General features: G+C 41.9%; 1 protein-coding gene across 3 annotated transcripts in view; it reads right to left on the bottom strand.

The window, feature by feature from the left end:
* The window catches only part of PID1 (phosphotyrosine interaction domain containing 1), a 205965-nt gene that overhangs the window by 89519 nt on the left and 94787 nt on the right, over window positions 1–21659 (bottom strand). For all 3 annotated transcript variants that reach the window (XM_006207914.4, XM_072961802.1, XM_072961803.1), the window contains one exon: window positions 17684–17830. In XM_006207914.4, the coding sequence (XP_006207976.1) occupies window positions 17684–17830 (147 nt within the window). The remainder of the gene's footprint in view (window positions 1–17683; window positions 17831–21659) is intronic.

Here is a 21659-nt window from a genome sequence, read left to right on the forward strand (position 1 = left end):
TGAAAACATCTCTATGTAGGGATGAATGAAATAGGTGGACTTAGGTCTAATGCACCGGCATCAATTACACAGGTAACTGAATCTCCATTACCAGCCCCAAGAGTTACGCTTTCTATAAACGAAGCACTTTGCTTGGCTAATTTAGAAATATGTACACATCAAGGCCACTGAAAGCTGCACGGAACGGGCTCCCCATTGTTCTCTTTGAGAAACTGGAATCAAGCAAAGGGGAGACTTTGACGGGGCACAAGTAAAGGCATCAGCTGTTCCCCACGTAGAGCAGACAAAGTTTCTCCTTTGTTCGCAGGTCTAAAGAGGGCCAGATGCAAACAAAGGGGCATGAATCTCTCTCACACTGCACCCTGCAGAAAGCACTGGGCCCCCAGCCGGTAGAAATGAGAAATCATGTGCCTGGAGAAATGCAAATGAGTTCTTGGAGACCCAGAGGACAACTGGCAGTAAATGGCTTTTTGCCTCCACTGTCAAATCAGATCAGAAAGCGGCTCCCACCCACTCTGCTGGACCCTCAGAAAGAGGCAAGAAAACAGTGATGTTCCAGTCAGCAGGTGCAGACTTAGAGCGACTGGTGTACGCGTCGTCTTTTAAAACACCTCAGTGCTTAAAAAATGTTGTCAAACATTTGTTTGCTTTCTTGAGATATAATCGACACATAAAAATTGTATCTATTTAAGGTTTGCAACTTGATGCTTTGATACATGCAGACAATGTGGAATGATCACCAGAACAATGCTAATTAATATATTCATTGCCTTACATCAGTTATCTTTTTTGTGGGTGGTGAGAACACTTAAAATCTATCCTCTAAGCAAATTTCAAGTATATAATACAATATTGTTAACTATAGTTACCCATGCTGGGCATTAGATCCCCAGAATTGATTCATCTTTCAAAAGTGAAACTTTGTACCCTTTGACCAACATGTTCTCATTTTCCCCACCCCCCTTCCCCAACCCCGGACCCTGGCCACCAACACTATGCTTCTCTTTGCTTTGATGAGTTTGACCGCTTTAGTGAGTAGTCACTAAATAATCTTCACTTATTAGTGAGATCATGCAGTATTTGTCTTCCTATCTGGCTTTTATCACTTAGCATAATGTCCTCCAGGCTCATCCATGCTGCCCCAAATTTCTCAAGATTTCTCATGCAGTTTTGCTCCCCTATCTGTGCATCAAAACCCAACTCCACCCCTACTCTTCCAAATGGATTCCAAGGGCCTCTTGCACAGTTCTCTGCATATCAATTGTCCCCACATTCACTAAAATACTCAACTGAGTATTGGATGGTCACTGAACCAAAACAAGAGCAGAAACCAGACACTCTGTGGTCAAAGGTCTAAAGTTCTACATCGCCATCGGCTGCGTATAATTGTATAAAGGAAGCTACGTGCTGTAGACACATTCTTCTTGTGACGTTGTGTCCATTTCCCCCTTCCACAGTCCCAGCATATCTGATTTCCCTTTGGAAGCCCAGGTCGTCTGGGTAAGCGCCACCACAGAAGAAAATTCCCAGGCTAGTACATTCCACCCCTGGACCAAAGTGATTGGTTTGGGCGGGGAAGGTAATGTGAACCTACCTAATCAGAGGCCCTTGGGTGTTTTTCTGGACAGATAAGATGCACGGTGTGAGAGCAGAAAAGGAAGCAGGAAGGGAGATAGTGGGAAAAGGGAAGAAAGGGGTAGAAGAGAAAAGAGACCGACGGAAAGGGTGAAATAAAAAGAGGAGAAAGGCAAGAAAAAGAAGGCAGAAGGAAAAAAGTCACTGTCATTACACCACACGCTCCCTCAGAATACATATACGTTTAATCTTGCTTCAGCATCATTCTCAAGGCATTTAACCTATCTTTATTCACACTTGAAAGAAAGAAAAAAGGATACAGAATCCTAAATACCTCCTTATCCACAGTGACAGCATAATCATTCATTAATGAGTCAAATACTGAAGCCTTAAGACAAACCACTACGGATTAACAAGCAAGATGAAGAAGCCAGCTCTCCTGAAAATCAAGTGGAGATAACACTCTGCTTCTTTCACAGAACCTTGAATTTCCCCTGTTTCAGAGAGTGCTGACCTCAGCATCTTTCTATTCCAGAAAACCTGTGTTGTGACCTTTTGAACAAGAGAAACAAAACACCCCCAAGTCTAAATACCTTAGCATTGAGAAAGTCTCGTCTACTTTCTGCAAAGACATCTTGATCTATAAAGGTAGAGTTTGCCGTGCTAATGGCTAATGAACCACCTTGGCTGTAATAACTGGCTGCTGGTTGCCAGTAAATGTCAGAGCTCGACCGACGTTAGCTGAGCTGCATTTCATTTGATCTCTTAACATTCACACAAATAACCGTGATTTCTTTCCTTATCTCCCCAGTGATAATAGTAAGGAGGAGCAATGTCACTGGATTGGTCCATAAATAAAGAAAACTAAATGGTAATTCTGATTTTCCATTCTTAGTTAAGAATATCACTCAGTCTGACAGGTCTCGGCTTTTTCGCTTGCTGCATCAGGCCCAAGAAGGAACTTGGTCTACATCTAAAATTCCAGCACCAGCCTATCATTCTTTCTCCTCTTGAAACAACTGCAGGTATCAGTGAATGACCCTGGCATGATCTTCTGCAAAGCCAAGAAGCAGCCTCAAGGTCTTTACCACTGAACTCCTGGTCCTGTACCTCCAAGGTACAGCCCAGGAGCTATGCAATAGAATCCCCTAAGTTAGGGATAAAATAAGTCACAGTATACAGACTGACACTGGCACCGTCAGCCAGTCCATATGTCAGATGATCAGTGTCACATACAGAATGAGAAGTTTCCAGGGGTGGGAGTCTACGGTGGAAAGGAGTTGGTACCTCATGCTCGTAATCACTTAGAGCATCCCCCTTCATATTTGCTCATCTCAACAGATTGATGGGCTTCATAGTCTGGTGTGAACAAAACCCAGCTGAGATTCCTGCCAATAAACAACAGATTTAAGACAATAAAGAGAACGTGCCCACATCCAGGCAACAACAAGGAAACGGCAGGGCCGATACATCTCCTGCTGGTGCACGATCTCTTCTGCTTCCTTCTGGGATGAAAACTGATGATCTGATTGGACCTGAAAGATCAGCCAAATATACTGAAATCTTGGAAGCCATTTGACATTTGGTTTTACATCCACTACAATTAAATAAGTGCTTCACCTAAGCTGTTGACAGTCTGAAGCCACTGCAATGAACAAGGTACACATACAATCTTGTTTATTTCAAATTTAGCTCATTCTTCTAAAATTTCCATTTTATGTATTTTTAAAATATACATAATATATCATAACCAGTACATAGATTTATCCTATACATGAGTAAATTTATAGTTATCAGTAGTGAATATTTATTTTGTTTAAAAGGATGTGTAATTTAAAAGGGAAAAATGTGAGTATACATAAAAATAGACTTTACAAAAAGTTTCTGTTGCATGTCACAGGGAACTATATTCAATATCTTATAATAAGCTTTAATGAAAAGAATACAAAAACGAATACATGTACATATACGCATGACTGGGATATTGTGTTGTACACCAGAAACTAAACATTGTAACTGACGGTACTTCAATTAAAAAGAAATTACAGATAGAAGCAAAAATAAATAAATAAAGAGATTTACAAAACTATGAAACAAAAAATAAATGATTAATTAAAACAAATAAAAGAGAAAATGTGCCAAGTCCCTAGTAGACAATTTTGGTGACAGACAAAATAATTCATTTCGTGAACAAATAAATTAACTTTTCCTCTGTCCTAGTGGGTCTCTAAATTCCCTCCCTGACTCCTCTTTTCTCAGAAGGCCTCTGGTCGGCACGTGGCAGGATGCTCCCCTCCTTCCTGCTTTGCCTCTTTTCTGAAAGGAGACGTGAAATCAAGATTCTGTTGGCATACTGACTATGAATGAACTGGGTCTCTGCTAGAGAAAAAGAGTCCATTTTTGTCATCAAGATAAAAGTTTGTTTGTCTGGTGGCAGATTTGTGCTGAGAGCCCTGAAGTCCCTGTGGCTGTCCCCTGACCCCAAGCCAAATGCCCCTGGTAGCCCAGGGCCCTCTGTAGGGTGGGGCTGTAAGGGAGGGAGACGGAGTGACGGGATTTTAGGAAACCTCTGGAATGAGAATGAGGAAAGGAAAACAGAGACGGAACTTCTGGACACAAGTGAGGTGAGCGCTGGATGAACTGGTGAGCCATGTAAGGAGAAAAGTAGTCACCTGCTCTGTACTCTCCCGTGAATACACTGACAATAAGGTGTCTTTGTGATAATGGGCAACATCTTTCCTGCCCTAGGATAGATTATAGCACAGCTAGATGGTGACAAATGAGAATTCGAGCACTTCTCGTAAGTGTCACAAAAAGAAGTTTCAAAGAGAATGGATTCATCCATCAACGTGGGAGAAAAGAAACCTAATTTCAGTCGGATCATTAGCTCACAAGGCAGCTTTCCTGCTTCCCAGGAAGATAAACTTCATTTATCCCCATTACTTCCTGAGTAAATTATTTTATAATTCCTGGATTTGGCTTCTGAAGATGACTGGTGACTCATAAATGCCAATCTGACTAACGTCTCATTTCGAGGACTCGGTATGCACAGAAGCCCAGACGTCATTTCTCCTGCCAAGAAACGAACGTATAATATTTTCAGTGAAAACAAAGAAATGAACAGCCAGCACACCGAGGAACACATCTGCACCTGTTTGTCGCAGTGGTTTTTATAATTTACTTGCTGGTAGTCGGGAGCTGAAATACTCAGAGATGTTATAAAAAAAATAGCTGTTTCTATTTAAGAGAGCAGTTTATGACCTTTTTATGATCTGGGTTATTTATTGCCACTTTAACATCTAGATCTCATTTGCCACCATTTTGTCTACAGTTCATTGACTTTTCCATTTAAACCAAGGGGAGCTGTATTTGACTAACAACAGTACTTTATTTATACAGCTTTGCTCTTGCAAAAAAAGTTCAAAGTACTTTATGAATATGTCTTTAAACTTGAGAGTAAGTTAAGGATCATCATTTCCATCTTAGATAAAAGTATAAAACAAGGAAAGTTCAAACAGCTAAAATTAGCAATTTAGAGGGGGTTTAACAATTCAGAGAGGATTTTTGGATAAAGATAGCAAGTTGACCTTAAATATTTATCTCCTCTCCAAACCCCACTACATTGATCGCAATGGACATTTTTAAGTCATAAGCACAAAAGGACAAAGTGAATGGGAGAAGACACAATGACACACTAGAGGTTCCAACAAAGATTTGAAAGCTTTAGAAAACCCAGTGGGTCTGGATATCCATCTAAGCCACACCCTCCAAAGAAAGTTTAAATAAAATGGGTATTTTTTATCTAATCTAACTATATTATGTCTTATTTCTCAAATGGTTCCAAAATTAGGAGGGGAAGTAGAAATTTTGCTTAAGGCTCCCTAAAATACCAATAAATAAGAGTCTCTAAGCTGAAAAGATCTACCACCTTCCATTTAAATAAATGGTAGATGGGGAGTCACACCAAGACACAAAGGACACAGAAATCACTGGGCAGTGCTACCATGGTTTTAAGCAGAAATTATTTCTAATCTATGCTTCTATACCCAGCCAAACTTTCCAAAAGGTGAGGGTAGAGTAAAGAAAATTTTAGACATACAAGACACAGAGTTTTTATTTCTTAATATGCACTCCTGCAAAACAGAGGAGTAAATTCAAAAATAATTTTAAAAAGAGAGAGAGAGAAGGAAAGCAGAGTTATAGCAGTGAAGATTGCCTAGGAACTACCAGTCCCATCTGGTGCAGGAGGACAAAGGGCTCCGGGTGAGAGACTTCCAGGAGGAGATTAAAAAGACTCAAAGCAGCTCTGTAATTGAGTAGTTGGGTAGCATTTTCACAGGTATAGGCCAAATCTGACACAGCAATTGGGGAAAATTAAGTACAAATGTATATCAAAGTACACTAACTCTAAACTTAATAAAGTATTATTTCAGAGAAAAATGAACAAAAAAGAAATACCATCAGGGTGTGATGATGGGCCCTTTAGCTATCACACACATTATTGACTAAACTGAAATTTCCTAAGTAATTATATCAGGAAGGAAAGTTGGTAGGGTTATTATAGAGTTAAATCTTTATCTGCCAAAAGAGCCAGAAGATACCTAAATCGGGTGAAAACATCGTATTTAAAATATGAAGGTAAATATAAGAAGAAACTATTGAAATAATTATCCTTTCTGCTTCAAGCAGGATTGGGATATGAGGGAACGATAAAGAGGGCAGCTAAAAATAGTTTCTGTTTCATTTTTCATTATTAGTTCAAGTTTTTATCTAGGCAGATACCACTTTGATAAAAAGTTTTCATTGAAGGCCAGAAAAATCACATGCAAAGACAGTTCAGGCTTGTATGAGATTATATTCACAGTCTGTGTGGCCTAATCGTTCTTTATTTAACGCTCATTTTTCCATTTGACAACAAATTAAACTAGCCCTATAGGAGCAGGCAGACTGTTGCTGAGATAGTTCACTTCCTCACTGCAGGCGCCTCTATTGTAAGCGGTGACTAGGACACTGGGAAAACACGGTCTAACAAAAAATGTTAAGTAGAAAAAACATATGTAAAATCGAGAAGTCTCTTAAACATTAACTACTTATATTTAAGCATTATATTTGCATAAACCAGATTTTAGCTTTGAAGTTATCATAACTCTGCAACCATCTCTAACCGGTGGTACAATGCCTGCTGGAAACAAACCATAAAGCATATTATTAATGAGTTTTTGCCAAATTAATTGGTTTTCGGTGTGGTGTTTCTGTAGGTTGCCTAAAAAATAAAGTCTATTGCAGAGGAACTATATTTTATCCACAGAATCAATCCAGGAAAAGATGCAGAAAAAGTAAAAGATTTTCTAAATAAATAAGCCCTCCATTCAGGTGATTAAACTAAATTTTCAGAACTAAACCAACAAACTGTTTCATAGACAAAATGACTAATCATTAAATCATGAGGAAAAAATAACTTTATAACTAGATGCTTATCTCAGACACACACATTATACTCATGATAGTTTCCAAATCATTTTCAAAATTATCCTTAAAACTTTGTTGGGGATGGGGGGAAAACATTATTCTCATTCCTATGGCAGAATTGTGGATTTTTTTTTACGAACATTGTTAACTATGCTCACTGCACTGAACCATAATGAGCTACAAATGCTCACAAATTTGTGTAAGAAATCTGATTCCATTTAAAATTTTAAGGTATCTCTTCTTTCTCAGGAATATTTATAAAGAAGTAAATAAGATAAAGAAATGTGTACCATCAAGGAGCAAAATACTTCTACAGACCAACCCACTTCATTTTTCTATTTTTTAAGCAGTTTTGTGAATTCCAATGAAAGAATTTTCTGAGGTTCAAGACATAATCAACTTAGAGGTGAGAGTATAGCTCAGTGGTAGAGCACATGCTTAGCATACACAAGGTCCTGGGTTCAACCCCCAGGACCTCCTCTAAAAATAAATAAATAAGTAAACCTAATTACCTCCCCCCTAAAATTTAAATAAAAATAATTTAAAAAAAAGAAATACTCAACGTAACCTAAACAACTAATTAACCATGAGTGTTGTATTTCTGCCTGAAAGTTCCTAACTTGTACGATTCCCCCATTTAAAAGGGCAGAATCTATAGTGGATGAAATAATGACCACCCAAAGATATTAGGTCCTCATCGCTGGAACCTGTAAATGCTACCTTACAAGAAAAGAGGGCGTTTGCAGATTTGAATAAATAAAGGATCTTGAGATGAGGGGATTATCCTGGACTATCCAGTGGGCTTTAACTCTGATCACTTATGTCCTTAGAAGGGAAAGGCAGAGCGAGACTTGATGTAAGCAGAAGAGAAGACAGTGTGGTTGTAGAGGCAGAGACTGGAACACCTGCCGCCACCGTGACCTGGAAGAGGAAGGGAGCAATTCTCCCCTAGAGCCTCCAGAGCGAGTGTGGAACTGCTGACATCGTGATTTCTGCCCAGTGGTACTGATGTGGGACTTCCAGCCTCCAGATCTGTGACAGAAGAAATTTCTGTTGTTTTAAGCACTAAGATTGCTTGGGCCAAGCAACTCTGAGGAAACCAATATATCATCCTCACAAATGCATGGGAGAACTACAATCATTACACTGAACATACCAGACTAGTCTGCCACCAGACAAGGCACAAGTAAGATGGAAAAATGTCACTTTCCCTGCAGTTATGGAAATTCTGATTTGGACGAAGAGAAGAAACAAATGTCTAAGTTGGTGACACAGAGAGAGCTTTTTTCCAAATGCTACATGGAGAATGGAGTTTCTTACAGATAACTTTCCAGGCAAATTTCTCATCCAAAGAATATTTTTCTTTAATAATTACTTTTAAAAACTAATTGCAAAAAAAAAATTACAATAGTAACCTTTGTTCATTGTTGAAAATTTATAAAAAGTAAAAAAAAAAATAAGAAAATCAAAAGTTTTACCTATAATCTGATTATTTAGGGATGATTTCTGTTCATATTTTAGTGTAAGCCTTTTACTATGAATATTTGCATATAATTATTTTATTTTTATTTTAGTTTATAAAAATAGGATCTAATAACACTTTAAAAGGACCTAATAACAGATTTGTCATTCATTTGATACATTATGATCATTTTCTTCATCAGTATAATTTCCAGAACAAAATTTTTAATGACTGCTTGTTTCCATAGTATTGTAGAGCAAAAATATTATTTCTTTCAAACATTTTGATTATTTTCCCATTTTTCACTAATGAATCTTTGCTGATCTAAGAGTTTTTAAAGGCAAGAAGTTGGCAGTGACATTACAAATTTGGAGATACAGGAAGATGTAGTCTTTGACACCACACAAAGGCTAAGCTGTGATGCCAAATCTGGTTCCCTAGAGTAAAACGGTCATTTTCAGCCACAGCCCTCACAGTGTGGGGGGCAGCAGGAAATAACAGTTTGAAGCTGTCAGGGATCCCCAGAGAAAGTCACGAGAAAGGGTGACCTTACGACAAAGTCTGCTATCCTATCCAACGAGCGTCCAGGCAGAACAATCATCTACATTCTAAACACTTCTGCCAGTGAAATAAAGAAATTCCTCAGTATGTAAACATTTGAGTCATCACATAACAAAAGTGAGCTCATGAAGGAGAATTTTGCTGACACCACCCTGTACAGCGGTTGATGGGAGACCAAAGTACAGAATTCAAAGCTCTAACTTGGCACTCATGGCCAAGAAGTTTTCAGTAAAACCATAAATAAGCTCTCCCTCCATGCTAGGTACCACAGCAGTAGCACGAGCAGTCTGAATCCCAAACACACACACAAACACACACACACACACACACACACACACATACACATGCATATACAGAGACCAATCCTAAAATAATATACGGGGGCTTCACCTGTCCCGAGTCCTATATGCTTCTTGCTGATGCTTATGAGACTTGAGCGGGGGGGTGGGGGGTGGGGGGGGGGAGAGGGCATTGTGGGGGGATGAAGAGCGAGGAACAAGGCCAGTGGCAGGAGGGCTTCCTCTGGTGTTCCTGATGCTCCTTCCCCAGGGATTCTCCTTTCTCTCCATCATTCTTAAAATGAGAGGCTGAACATGACCATGTGCGTCAGTTTGTGTGTGTGCATCCCTGTCTCACTCCTTCCTCATCTCCCCGCCCCGTTCTCCTTGACGGACCAGACATCCACGAAGCTCTGCATCTACTTAACAAGGTGCCCTTTGGGTACTGCCACTGGTGGTCCCACAGACATCTCAAATTTCACAAGCTTGCACTTACGATGTCTTCTGAACTCCTGCCTCTCTTTCTGTTTTTGGTTTTTTTTTAACGAAGGAAAGTGAGAATTTATTAAGGGGTGGATAGTACACTCTTGAGGGGAGAGCGAGCAGGCACAGGTGAGCAGCTGCCTCTTTCTGTATTCTTATCCTAAATCATGGGCTGCCGAGTCAGAAACCTGGACTGAAACACCTCAAGAGAGAGGCTCTCAGCCGTTCTCCAGGAATGGGAACACCCTCGCCACCAGGAAGAGGGAAGTCCCTAAAAGTAGAAGGCTGAACCCTGTGGCAGCTGGTGGCCATTCAAGACTGTGGGCAAGAAGGGCCCAAGAGAGCGGCCTGTGCTCAAGCTCAGGCTCATCCCATCCACACAGAAACACCCTCCGTAAGAAAGCAAGGGGAGGGGCAGGGCTGTGACACAGAAGGAGGCACAGCCCTTGCTCCGAACCCTGGGGACACTGCATTTTCCTTGCCGGCTGTGCCTCTTCAGGCAAGAGTATGTGTGTCTCCCTCCTGGTCATTAAGCCTATATAATTTTTCTCTAGTGGACCTTCTTTTCTTCCCTCTTTAGTATTTTCTGCCCTCATCCCTCCTACTGGAACTTGCCGATTCAAAAGCCAATACATTTCAACGACTTAAGTCAATTTAAATGAGGTTTTCTGGTATTTCAACCCAAAGCCTCCAAAACCGTTTGTTCTTTGTGTCTCTGTGGACACTTGGAACATCCTGAGGCTGTACGATATATTCTTGAGGATGAAGAAAGAAATTAAAGAAGAAAATCAGCAAGGAAGGGAGGGGGGAGGAGAAAGTCAGAAAATGTGTAAGTCAATAAAGAATAAAAACTGCAGAAAAATAAAAGCACGTCTCTTAAACAACAGATGTTAGCTCTTATCAACTTTTCTCCTCCCACGTTTGGGGGATGCACGCGGGAGTGACTGCTTTGATTTGTTTATAGGAAAGTCTGAGAAAGAATGAAGAGAAAGCAAATTAGAACTAAGAGATCATCTACTCTGAATTTAGAGGTAAATAATCCATAAAACCAAAAACCTTACTTTATATATCACTGTCCTTTATTTTATTTGTTTTCTGTCTTCATATGACAACCAGAAACTTATTTTGCCAGGAGAAAGTCTCTCTAACTGGCATAACTGGATTCACGCAATGTCCAAAATGACCGACACCAAACACATTCAAGGAGGATGACAACATAGTATAGTCAGCGTTTCTCCCTTCTGCTAATGTGTAGAAACAAGGGAACACTGAGCCTTTAGCTAAAATGAGAAAACATGACTTTATCTCAAATTAAGTACATAACTGGTCAAATAAACACATGATATAAGCGTGGAAAAAAGATTTACATGATGCGAATTTTACATATATTTAAATTCAGATCAGAAGGTCTTCGAGATAAGTGAGACTGCTGGAATCCACTTCCAAGACGGGACATTGCACACGTGCACAAAATGGTAGGCGCTGAGGATTGCCTTCTAAGCCTTCAGTTCAGAAACTCTCCTCTCTGTCCCATGAAACTATAAATTAACCACAGCCTTTCTGAGAGCTAAGGGGCTACCCCTGCCTCTCCTGAAAACAAAGAATCTCAAAGAGAGTAAAGTAAAAACGGTCATGATTTATGAATCATTAACTTCTTCTTGGAAACTAGTTTGCTTGATGATTTCTTTTTTTTTTTTTCATGTCTCTACATAATCTTTAATGTCAAATTGTCAGGTATTGGAGGACAATCATCAGTTTTTTAAGGTTTAAAATTTTTTTTCAAGTATCTATCTCATGTTCCATTTAGCACTTAATCTGTTTTTGCTTTCACCCAACGTACTAGGTTAAAAATCTCTCATGTGAAAAAAATTTAAATGTACTTGTCTAGAAGGGAAAACAAAATAAAACTTCAGAATATTATTGATGCTGTGGGAATGCTGTTACCCAGAATTTTTTGCTTTTTGTCCAGTGATTTTTCATTTGTTTAAAAAAAAAATATATATATACACACACATATATATATACATACATACACACAAACATATATATGTACTATTCATTGTTTCTAAGAACAGTTTAGAGCTTTAGCTTTTTAAGTTTACAGTTATTAAAAGAATAAAGCCAACCACAAAATAAGAATCAGCAGAATGCAGTAACCCAATCATAAAGGACAGTCAAATGTGCTTACACATATTTTAAGAAATCAGTCATCTAAGTTATGAATAATAGGTAGATGATTTCTACCCTCAAACTTGGCAAGAAGACAGCGAGGCTTTAGATGGGGCCTCTCATGATACCAGGCCCACAGCCTCACTCAGGAGGAGGTGAGATTTGGGAACCAGAGCATCACCTGGCGAGCAGACCCAGGTGAGATTCTGGTGGGGCTTGTGGTGAAAGGTGAAGGGACAGAGGAAGCTGGGCAGCTCCTCCCAAGCTGCAGAATGAAGCCAAGGGCGCCCTCAGCGTGAACAATCAGGGAGCAGAAACGGAGGGGAGTGGAAAGAAACGTCACATGCTTAACGAGCCCTACTCACCAGCAACCCCCACAGACAGCCTGGTGGTCAAGAGAAGCACCCCCTGTAGAGACCATCCCTCAGGACCTGGCTGAGGATCCCGACCCCACCCAGCTGTGCTGCGCAGGGGTAGAAGACGACCCCAGGTCCATCCAGAGCAAAGGCGGACAGACTCAGACCCAGACAGGAGGCCTATGCCAGTATCCTCTCACTTCCTTGGACCTTTCCCCTCTTACCTTCCCCTGGTATTTCTGCTCCACATTACTTCCCATCTTCAACTGACTAAAATCCTTACGCTCAGAAAGTACCACTACTCACAAACTTTAAAAAAATTTGTTTAAATAAAAGGTAAACATTCTAAGATGTGCTAACCCCCCCCCATTAGCTGTTAGCTTATTTGTTACAGCATTTCTGCTATTTTGCTCTTAAACTATAAGCAAATGAGCTTATTTACAAAACAGAAACAGACTCACAGACATAGAAAACAAGCTAATGGCTATGGGGCGGGGGGAAGAGGGTGAGAAGGGATAAATTGGGAGTTCGAGATTTGCAGATACGGACTTCTATATACAAAATAGATAAACAACAAGTTTCTACTGTACAGGACAAGGAACTATATTCAATACCTTGTAGTCACCTATAATGAAAAAGAATATGGAAAGGAATGTATGCGTGTCCATGTAGGACTGAAGCATTGTGCTGTACACCAGAAACTGAGACAACGTTGTAAACTGACTAGACTTCAATAAAAAAATTTTAATGCATAATAAGCGGCCTCCAAGGTAAAGAAATTAAAAAAAACACTACACTATAAGCACCACGTAACTAGGGGCCATCCCTGTGGCATGGACGTAGTACAGTGTCCACATGTCTGTGCAGGAACTCTTTGGATATTTCATGGTTTGTTCCTTATTTTTTTTTTCCACAAGGCGTATGACTTTCCATCATAGACTGTCTTTTTTTTTTTAAGAAAATCAAATTTGAGAATCCAGGTGGTCTATCTGGGATAAAATCATGATGCTCTTAGCACACTCTCCACATGCCTTCTGGTTTTCATGAGCAAAGACAAAATTCGAACTCAGTTAAACAAGGTAAATCCTTAAGTCTTGGACTTTGAGGTAAGAGGATGCCGGAGATATGCCGACCCTGGTTAAGGCCTATAAAAGACGCAGAAACCGAAGCCTGCAGAAGAGCAGCTTGCTCAGATGCACACAACACAGCTGGCCAACCAGCTGGAAGGGCTATCGTCTGGCCGTTGAGAGGCAGTGGCCTCTAGCGGGGATGAGCACGGGCTGTGGAGTCAGACAGATGAAGTTCAAGGCCAGGCCCTGCCCGTTACTTACTGGGTGCCCCGGGACAGGCGAATGAGCCTCCCTCTGCCTCCACTAGCTCACCTGTGAAATGGGACAAGAGGTAGCCCTTGGACCACTGGGCCACCCTGAGGACCAAATGGTTGGATACCAAGAAGAGAACAGAGGGCAGTGCCTCCCCACCATAGTAATACACCTCGGGGTCAACCTCTGTATGACTGGCGTTTTACTCCACTTTTCGTCAGCAGCATCACCACCAGTGTGAAGGCTCTGAGAACTTTGGTGAGTAGGTCGGGAAGGGAGTCGATCCGAGATAGGACAGCACTCCGCAGCCAGTGGGGTACAGCAGCACACACCATGCAGTCTTGGGGGGGGGGACATCTGATGCGAAGATGACAGGGCTTAGATGTCAGCCTCCTGCTGAGCTGTGTTGCAAACCTGGTCTAACTACACCAGCACCAGCTGCCCCCACTCGCCATCTTCCCCCACATCTCCCGACACCCCCAGTGTGTCTCCATTTATGTCACTTGCACTGCTCTGATCACACACTTCTCTCTGGTCCTCAAGCACAAAGCATGTCTAGGTGTCCCTTTCATGTAAATGACATGGTCCATTCTAATGTGCAGGCTCTTGTTCCCCACCAGTATGCTGAGTGCCTGAATCCAAACCTCCGGGAAGAAGGTCCAGAGAGCTGCCCTCGGATGCTTCTGATGCACGCAGAAGTACCAGAAGTCCTTGAGATTTATCTGGGCACTCTTCTTATTCCTCCTACTTGACTATAAATTGCTTTTCCTATGACATCTACTTTGATTTCTTTCTCTGCAATTCTGTGTACACAGCAGATTTTCAATGACAATTAAATAAATGTTTGCTAACAAGCCAAAGCCACTGAGGATCGCGCTGTCCTAGGCAGGGGGAGACGGGCCAAGATAAGCCACCATCTCCGCTGCAAAATCAGACACAGCATCTGATACTCCGAGCAGCTCCAACAAGCATCCTAATGGTATGCAGTGGATTGTACAGTTAAATAACTCCACTCCAGGGAAAACAAAAGTGGCAGCAGTAGAGGGGGACACACAAAGAGCCAGCTGCCCACAACATGAATAGCCTGACAGGGCCATCCCACCAGGACCCACGGAGAATACAGATCAGAGGCAAACGGGAAATCTGAGAGGCGCCAGGGCCGCGACCTCGCTAACCATAATCCGTTTTCAACTCCCCTCTCCTTCGCTCCCTCCTGCCTCTCTCCCTCCCCAAACCCAACGTCAGACAAGCCCAACTTGAGAGCTGTCAGGCGAAGAAAAGACCCAGCACCGTGGGGAGACGCAGGGTCCCAATGCCAGCTCTGCAGCTGCCCCCCCCCCACCTCCATTGTGCTCATTATTCCGGGCAGGGCCTGAGCCCAGCCCGGGAGCGGGTTCCTTCTGCAGCTGGCATTTTGTGAGCTAAGTTACTCGCAAGAATCAGAGAGGAAACAGTGCACTTTGTTCCCCGGGATGATCTGAAAAAAGAAAAAAGAATTGGGGGAGGTCTGAAGATTTTAAGCAGAGATTTCAAGGCTTCAAAATCTGACTTTGTTTTCTTGTTTTCGAACCAAAGAATAGGATTCTGAACACAAATGTGACATTGTCTGTGTGAATTAAAGAGTGTAGCTCCAGTCCTTTTGCAGTTAAAATGTAAATGTGTGCAGTGTGTGAGGGTACACAGGTTGAAGAATGGGACATTAGAGGCTTTCTTCCCTGAATCAGAATCATAAAGCTGGTTAAGTACTTCAATAGGTGTCGGCCCAGATTCTGATTCCAGCTTTACGATTATCTTCGCCTGGAATCCCCAATCCAAGATTTCTTGGGATGGAGAAATTCATCAATGTTTCATAGTCCGGTGGAATGTGTTCTTCACGTTGAATGCGGAAGGTCTTCCCTGTATCCACCTGCAACCACCACTGATTTCCCTTTGTCTAACCAGCCCCACAGACCGATGCCAGGGCAGCCCTTACTCTCTTAGCATGATCTTCTGAATTCCTTCTATTTTTTTCAACATCCTTTTAGAAGTAAAATAAATGAACATGACCTAAAGCAGTGCTCAGAAGAAAATTACTCTGTGAATCTTGAACCCTATACTCCTTGTCAGAAGTACCATGGCTTTTATTCTCCTAGCAAGTATTTCTCCTTCAGTATCTCTCTCCCTTCCTCCCTTTCTCTCCCTCTCTCTTTCTCTCTATAACACAGAGACACACACACACACACACACCACTCTTTCATATCTGGATTGCATCTCTAGGTCTTTTAATTCTGAAACTGCATTTCCCCCTCCATGTAAACATGTTCTGTAGACTTTATACTAAACTTCTTACCCTTGATCCTACTAACTTCATCTCGCTTTCGAGGGACCGTTTTTCCCAACAGGAACAGAATTCAAAATGACTTCAGGAAACCTCTAAAGGAAGTATAACCCAATTTGCTCTCTCAGCACTTTCAAATTTAATGACTATTTTCACAGTCCCTTTATCTCATCCGTTCACCCAAAGCACTGCACACGACGGGAGCCGCAGAAGTTCGGGTCCACTGGCTCTCGCCGGGGCGCCGTCACCGGCAACGGCTTTTTGGAAGCCGGAAGTTCACCTCAGCAGGATTAGTTTCGAATCGCTTTTGCAAACAGTCATAGAACTTGCTTGTCTAAATCCCTCTGACACTTCCCCACAGCAAGGAGAACAAAATCTAAACTCCCCGCCGTGACCTCAAGGCTCCTTAGACCTGGGCCTCCTCCGACTCCACTACGAACCCCAACTTTCTCCCCCTTCCCGGTTTCCCCAGCCCATCGTTTTCTGGTCTGAAATGCACACGTCCACTGCCGCCCCGGGGAATCAGCACTCCTGCTCTTCCTGCCTGGCACATTCTTCCACAAGGGCTCCACAAACTGGCTTTCTCACCAGCCAGTGCTTGCTTCTCGGTTTTTTTTTTTCCTCCCTCCTCCTCCAACTAGCAGTTAAACCCCACAAAGATGCTGGGGTGGGGGTGGGGGGCGCCCCGCTCACACTGCCCCCAGTGCCGGCCGGACAGGGAGCACCCCGCGAGCACTTGTGGGATGAATGGACGTGTGTGAGGTTCTGTGCACCCTACCGCCGCTCAAGATTGCTGCAGGCGCCAATCTGACCACAGCTATGCAAGAACTAGGAGAGGGGACTGAATACTCTGGCCAGAAAGATCAATGGATCTTTGCTTTGCTTCCCTACCCCGGAAAGCAATAAGGAAAGGAGTGTATCTACAAAGTTATAAAAGAAATCCACAGGCAAACCTGCATTTCCCTGCCCCTTATTTCATTTGCACGACTTCAAACTAATTTCTGATGATGAAATATGTGTTAAGACATATTTTCTTTGTTACCTCGAAACCAATGATGGTAGTCATCAACACATGTTAAAGAAAACAAAAAGGGGAGGGGGCATATCATGTGAGAAAGAACCCAAAGCTTACCAAAATCATGCTCTGAATTTCCAGTTTTCTTTCCATGTCAGCATCACCGTTCACATAAATGAAAAACGTTTGTTAAATGGATTCTGAGGCATGGATATTAGCGTAAGCGTTGAGAGTGTAAGCCAAACAAAAATGTAAAATTACCCTCAAAGGACTCTGAGAGTACAACTGTGGAGCAACTTGTTGTTTTTTTTTTTTATTCTTCAATATCCATTTTATTCAGATTGCAAATACAGAGGGAGGAATTCTCATCAAGGACAGAAATCTTCCAGTCAAGCCCAAAGTTCCACAGGGCTCCAGAAAAATATGGCAAGATTACTATTTGATTCACGCAGACTAAAACTTAGGGCTTTCATATGTACCCCAAAATGATGAAGAGAGCTGTATCACTAAGAAAAATAAAGCAGGGTATAGTTTCATATTCCCATCACTCAATGAGCTTATTCTGACAGTCATTTAGTATTCTCATTCTTCGGAAAAGTTACCACTTTGAAAAGTGCCTTAAGGCTACACATCCTTTCCCACCAAGAGCGCCCCCTGCTGGCCACGCGCCTCCTACCTTGCAGCCACTGTGGGTCCTGGTCTTCATCAGGGGCGTGGTGGTGCACAGCTCGATGGCCTCAGGCTCATGGAAGATGACAGCTGGGAGAGGTTCCTTTTTCAGTGTTAGGACATTCAACTTAGACTTCAGCATGGTCTGAAAGTGCTGAAAGACAGGAAAAAAATAAGCCAGAGTTAAATCATTTGGAATTGTCCAGGATGCAACTGTACTGCAAACCCAGGAGCAAAATCTTTGTTTCCTTCATTCTCTTTTACTAGGGCAGGTGGAAAGGTGCTCAGGAAAATGCAACAAGAAAAAAAAAAAAAGAAAGAAATTGGCAGGACACCTCCAAAATGAAACTGTGGCAGACAGCCAACACCTACGCAGACACCGAGACAACATGAGGCGGTGGCAGAGTCTCCAGGACCTTGTTTGTTCTGAGAGGCACATCCAAGGTGACGTGTAGGTGAGATTCTAGACATGCAACCCATGCTGAACTCAGCAAAGTCCGTGACCGTGTTGGGAAGAGGGTGTGATAGGAGATACGTGGGGGAAAGTCGAGAGATAATGAAAAGGGAGAATCGATGAAAAACAAAACAAAACACAAGTCTCCCGTTCTCTGCCTTCCCCAGTCCTGCCCTGCTTTGGCCGTAGAGCTTTAGAAAACTCACTACTTCCCAATGGACAGTTTTATCTACTGTCCAGGCCAGGATTCTAAGTAAATGTCCATTCTATATGCAACTCCTGGTGGCACTAGTTTTGAAATATGCCCGGAATCCAAAAATATTTAATTGCCACTATCTATCCATACACCCAGTCAAGGCCCCTCCTCTGTTGGCCTATGACAGAGTCTTAGTCCAAACAACTGGTCCTACTACTCCCTGCCTCACCACAGAGCAGCCAAAGGGAATCCTTCTAAAATCTAACCATGGCTGGCACCCTTCTTCCAGAACTCTCCCGAGTCTTCCCCTCTTCTCATAAGTCCTTACTTTGGCCTCAAAGCCCACACATGATTCAGGGACCCAAAGTCTCTCATCTCCCACCCATCATTCTCTTCTTTGCTTGGGTCCAGCCTCAACGGCTGCCTAACCTCCGAGAATAAGTCAAAGACACTTGTGCCCTGGAGCCTCTGAACACTCTGCTCTTGCCCCAGGTATCTGAAGCTTTGCTTCCTCACCTTTTTGAAGACTCTGAATAAATGTCACCTTATGAGACAGTCTTTATTAACACTATCGAAAACAGTGCTTGTGCGCACATACACACACACATACACAGAGCTGGTTTCATAGGCATGCATCCTGTACAGTCACTCAGGACCCCGTGCTCAGGAGGGCTCCATGCCTGGTTTAATTCTCTTGGTTTAATGTCATTGAAATTCTTAATAACTTTATTTGTGTAAGTTTTTTGTTAAGTCTGATGAGACAGTAGAGCACACGTCTGAGCAGAGGAAACAAGTGCAACATGTGTCCCCCTCTCCCCACCCTCAACACGTAGGAATTCTGCAAGATGCAAAATCAGTCCAGGAATGCCTTGTTTTATTGCTCTTTACTTTACTGCAGTCTATAGATACTGCGTTTTTGTTTCGTTTTATTTTGCAGAGACCCTGCATCAAGCAAGTCCATCAGCACCATTTTTCCAACAGCATTTTCTCACTTTGTGCCTCTGCATCAAATTTCAGAAATTCTTGCAGTATTTCGAACTTTTTCATTATTATTATGTTGTGGTCACCTGTGTTCAGTGATCTTTGATGTGGCTATTGCAAAAAGAGTATGACACACTGAAGGTTCAGATCGACTGTTAGCGTTCTTTAGCGATAAAGTAGTTTTTTTAAGTTAAGGTATGCACATTGTTTCTTTAGACATAATGCTCTTGCACACTTAATAGATAAGAGGAGAGTATAAACACAACTTTCATATGCACCAGGAAACAAGAAATTCATATGCACTGACTGTGCTATGACAGTCACTTTATTGCAGAGGTCTAGAGCTGAACTCAGAGTGTATCTGAGGTCTGCCTGGACACGGGAAGCACGTTAAGGCTATGAGTCAGGAAGCCAGGAGGCCACACTTCAGAATGAGAATTTGCTTCCAATAGAGGAATGAAGTCAGCTATATTTTAAGAAATAAACGATCAAGGAACCCTAGCCTATGCTTTTTGTTTGCGTGACTTCCTGGCATGAGACAACCACCTGCACTGAAAACGATGACATAGAGGGAAAGGGAGAGGCAGGGCCACCACAGCGCCTCCTGCTTGCAGCCCCTCCTTACTCAGCCGTAAACCAAAGGTCAAGTGTCGCTGGAATGTGCAGGTTTTAGAAGTGAAATAAATACACGTGAGTTCACATTCAGGTTCACCCATGAAGCAGGAAATGCAAATTGGGTAATTTTTTTTTTTTTGCAAATTGAGTAATTTGAATGATTCCACTCTTATTTAAAGTGGACATTGCACCATATAATGATGAATGATAAATTCATCTTAATAACCTAAATTTAAAACTTTTCTTTACTTAGAACAGTACTCAATAGAAAATTAAACGAAAAAGAAACACCACCATAATGATTCCAGAGAGAGATTTACGGAAGAAAGGACAACGTTTATATTTTAGTACTTTTAATGGCACTTTTTTCCTACTTTTTGAATAGAGGGCATTGATTTTCATTCTGCCCTTGGCCTTGTAAATTACATAGCTAAGCTTGGTCCATATAATGCTCATCATTGTCTATTCCCTTCCCCACTTTCTTAATCATACCACTACTTATCACCACTAAGAAATGTATTTTATTGTCTGCCATCATCCACTGGAATATAAATGCCATATAAACAGAAACTGTTTTAACCAATGAAGTATCATAAGGACCCAAAACATCACATGAAACAGAAGTCCAACAAAATATTTGTGGAAGGTAATGCAGGTGATGAAATGAAAGAAAGGTATGCAGTACAAATATAAAAATAATGATCTCTAAACCAGGGTAGATGGCATATACCTGCTCACTACTTCATCCAACTTGATCTTTCTGGACCTGCAATGGTTTGTGAAATAAACACAAGACTGAAAGAAGTGAATGATGGATGACCTGCCTCCACAAATACACTCATCTAAATATGAACCACCAGACACAGGTCCCATATGAGTCAATACAAAGGCAGTACAGGTTTTGGAATTTATATCAGGACAAGGCTTCCATTTCACAAGTCCACACAGAATCTACTAGAACTCCAGTTGGCCACTCTGAGGATCAGTTTACGTGTCAACTTGGATAGGCTACCATACTACCATGCTCGGTTATTCAAGCAAACAAACACTAAGTATTGCCATGAAGGTATTCTGTGGATGTAATTAAAGTTCATAATCAATTGAATTGAAAGAAGGCAAATTATCCTAGATAATCTAGGTGGGCCTGATTAAATCAATTCAAAGACCTTAACAAGTGAGCTGAGACTTCCCTGAAGAAGAAATTCTACCTGTGAACACCAATTCCAGTCTGTATCAGCGTTCCAGCCCACCATTCCTGACAGCCTGCCCTAAGGATTTCAGGCTTGCCTAGCGGACCCCCACAATTGCATAAACTCATTCCTTGAATAAACCTTTTCATCTACTTCTCATAGTAGTTCTGGCCGTCTGAGTACACCACATCCCTAACCAAAGGCATTGATGCAGAGGAAACTCAAGACCGGCTGAATGTCTGTGAATGACAGCACCACACAGACAAGGAGAGCTGAGAAGCAGAGTCACAGACTTGACAGCACCAAGTCCCTGGATCCAGCTGCGTCTGACTCAGATCTACCCACTTATGCACAGTATGAACCAACCCACTGCCTTTTATGCTTAAGTGAGCTTGAGTTAGGTGTCTGATCCTTGGAACTCACAGAGTCTCACTAATACAAACTACTTTTTAATAAACAATCACCTGTGAAAATAAAATGGAGACACATGAAAATTTCAAAAGGACTTCATAAATGTTAATCTGCAGAACTGAACAGTAACATCATC

This window comes from Vicugna pacos, chromosome 5, assembly GCF_048564905.1.
Source record: "Vicugna pacos chromosome 5, VicPac4, whole genome shotgun sequence".
In the NCBI taxonomy this organism is placed as follows: Eukaryota; Metazoa; Chordata; class Mammalia; order Artiodactyla; family Camelidae; genus Vicugna; species Vicugna pacos.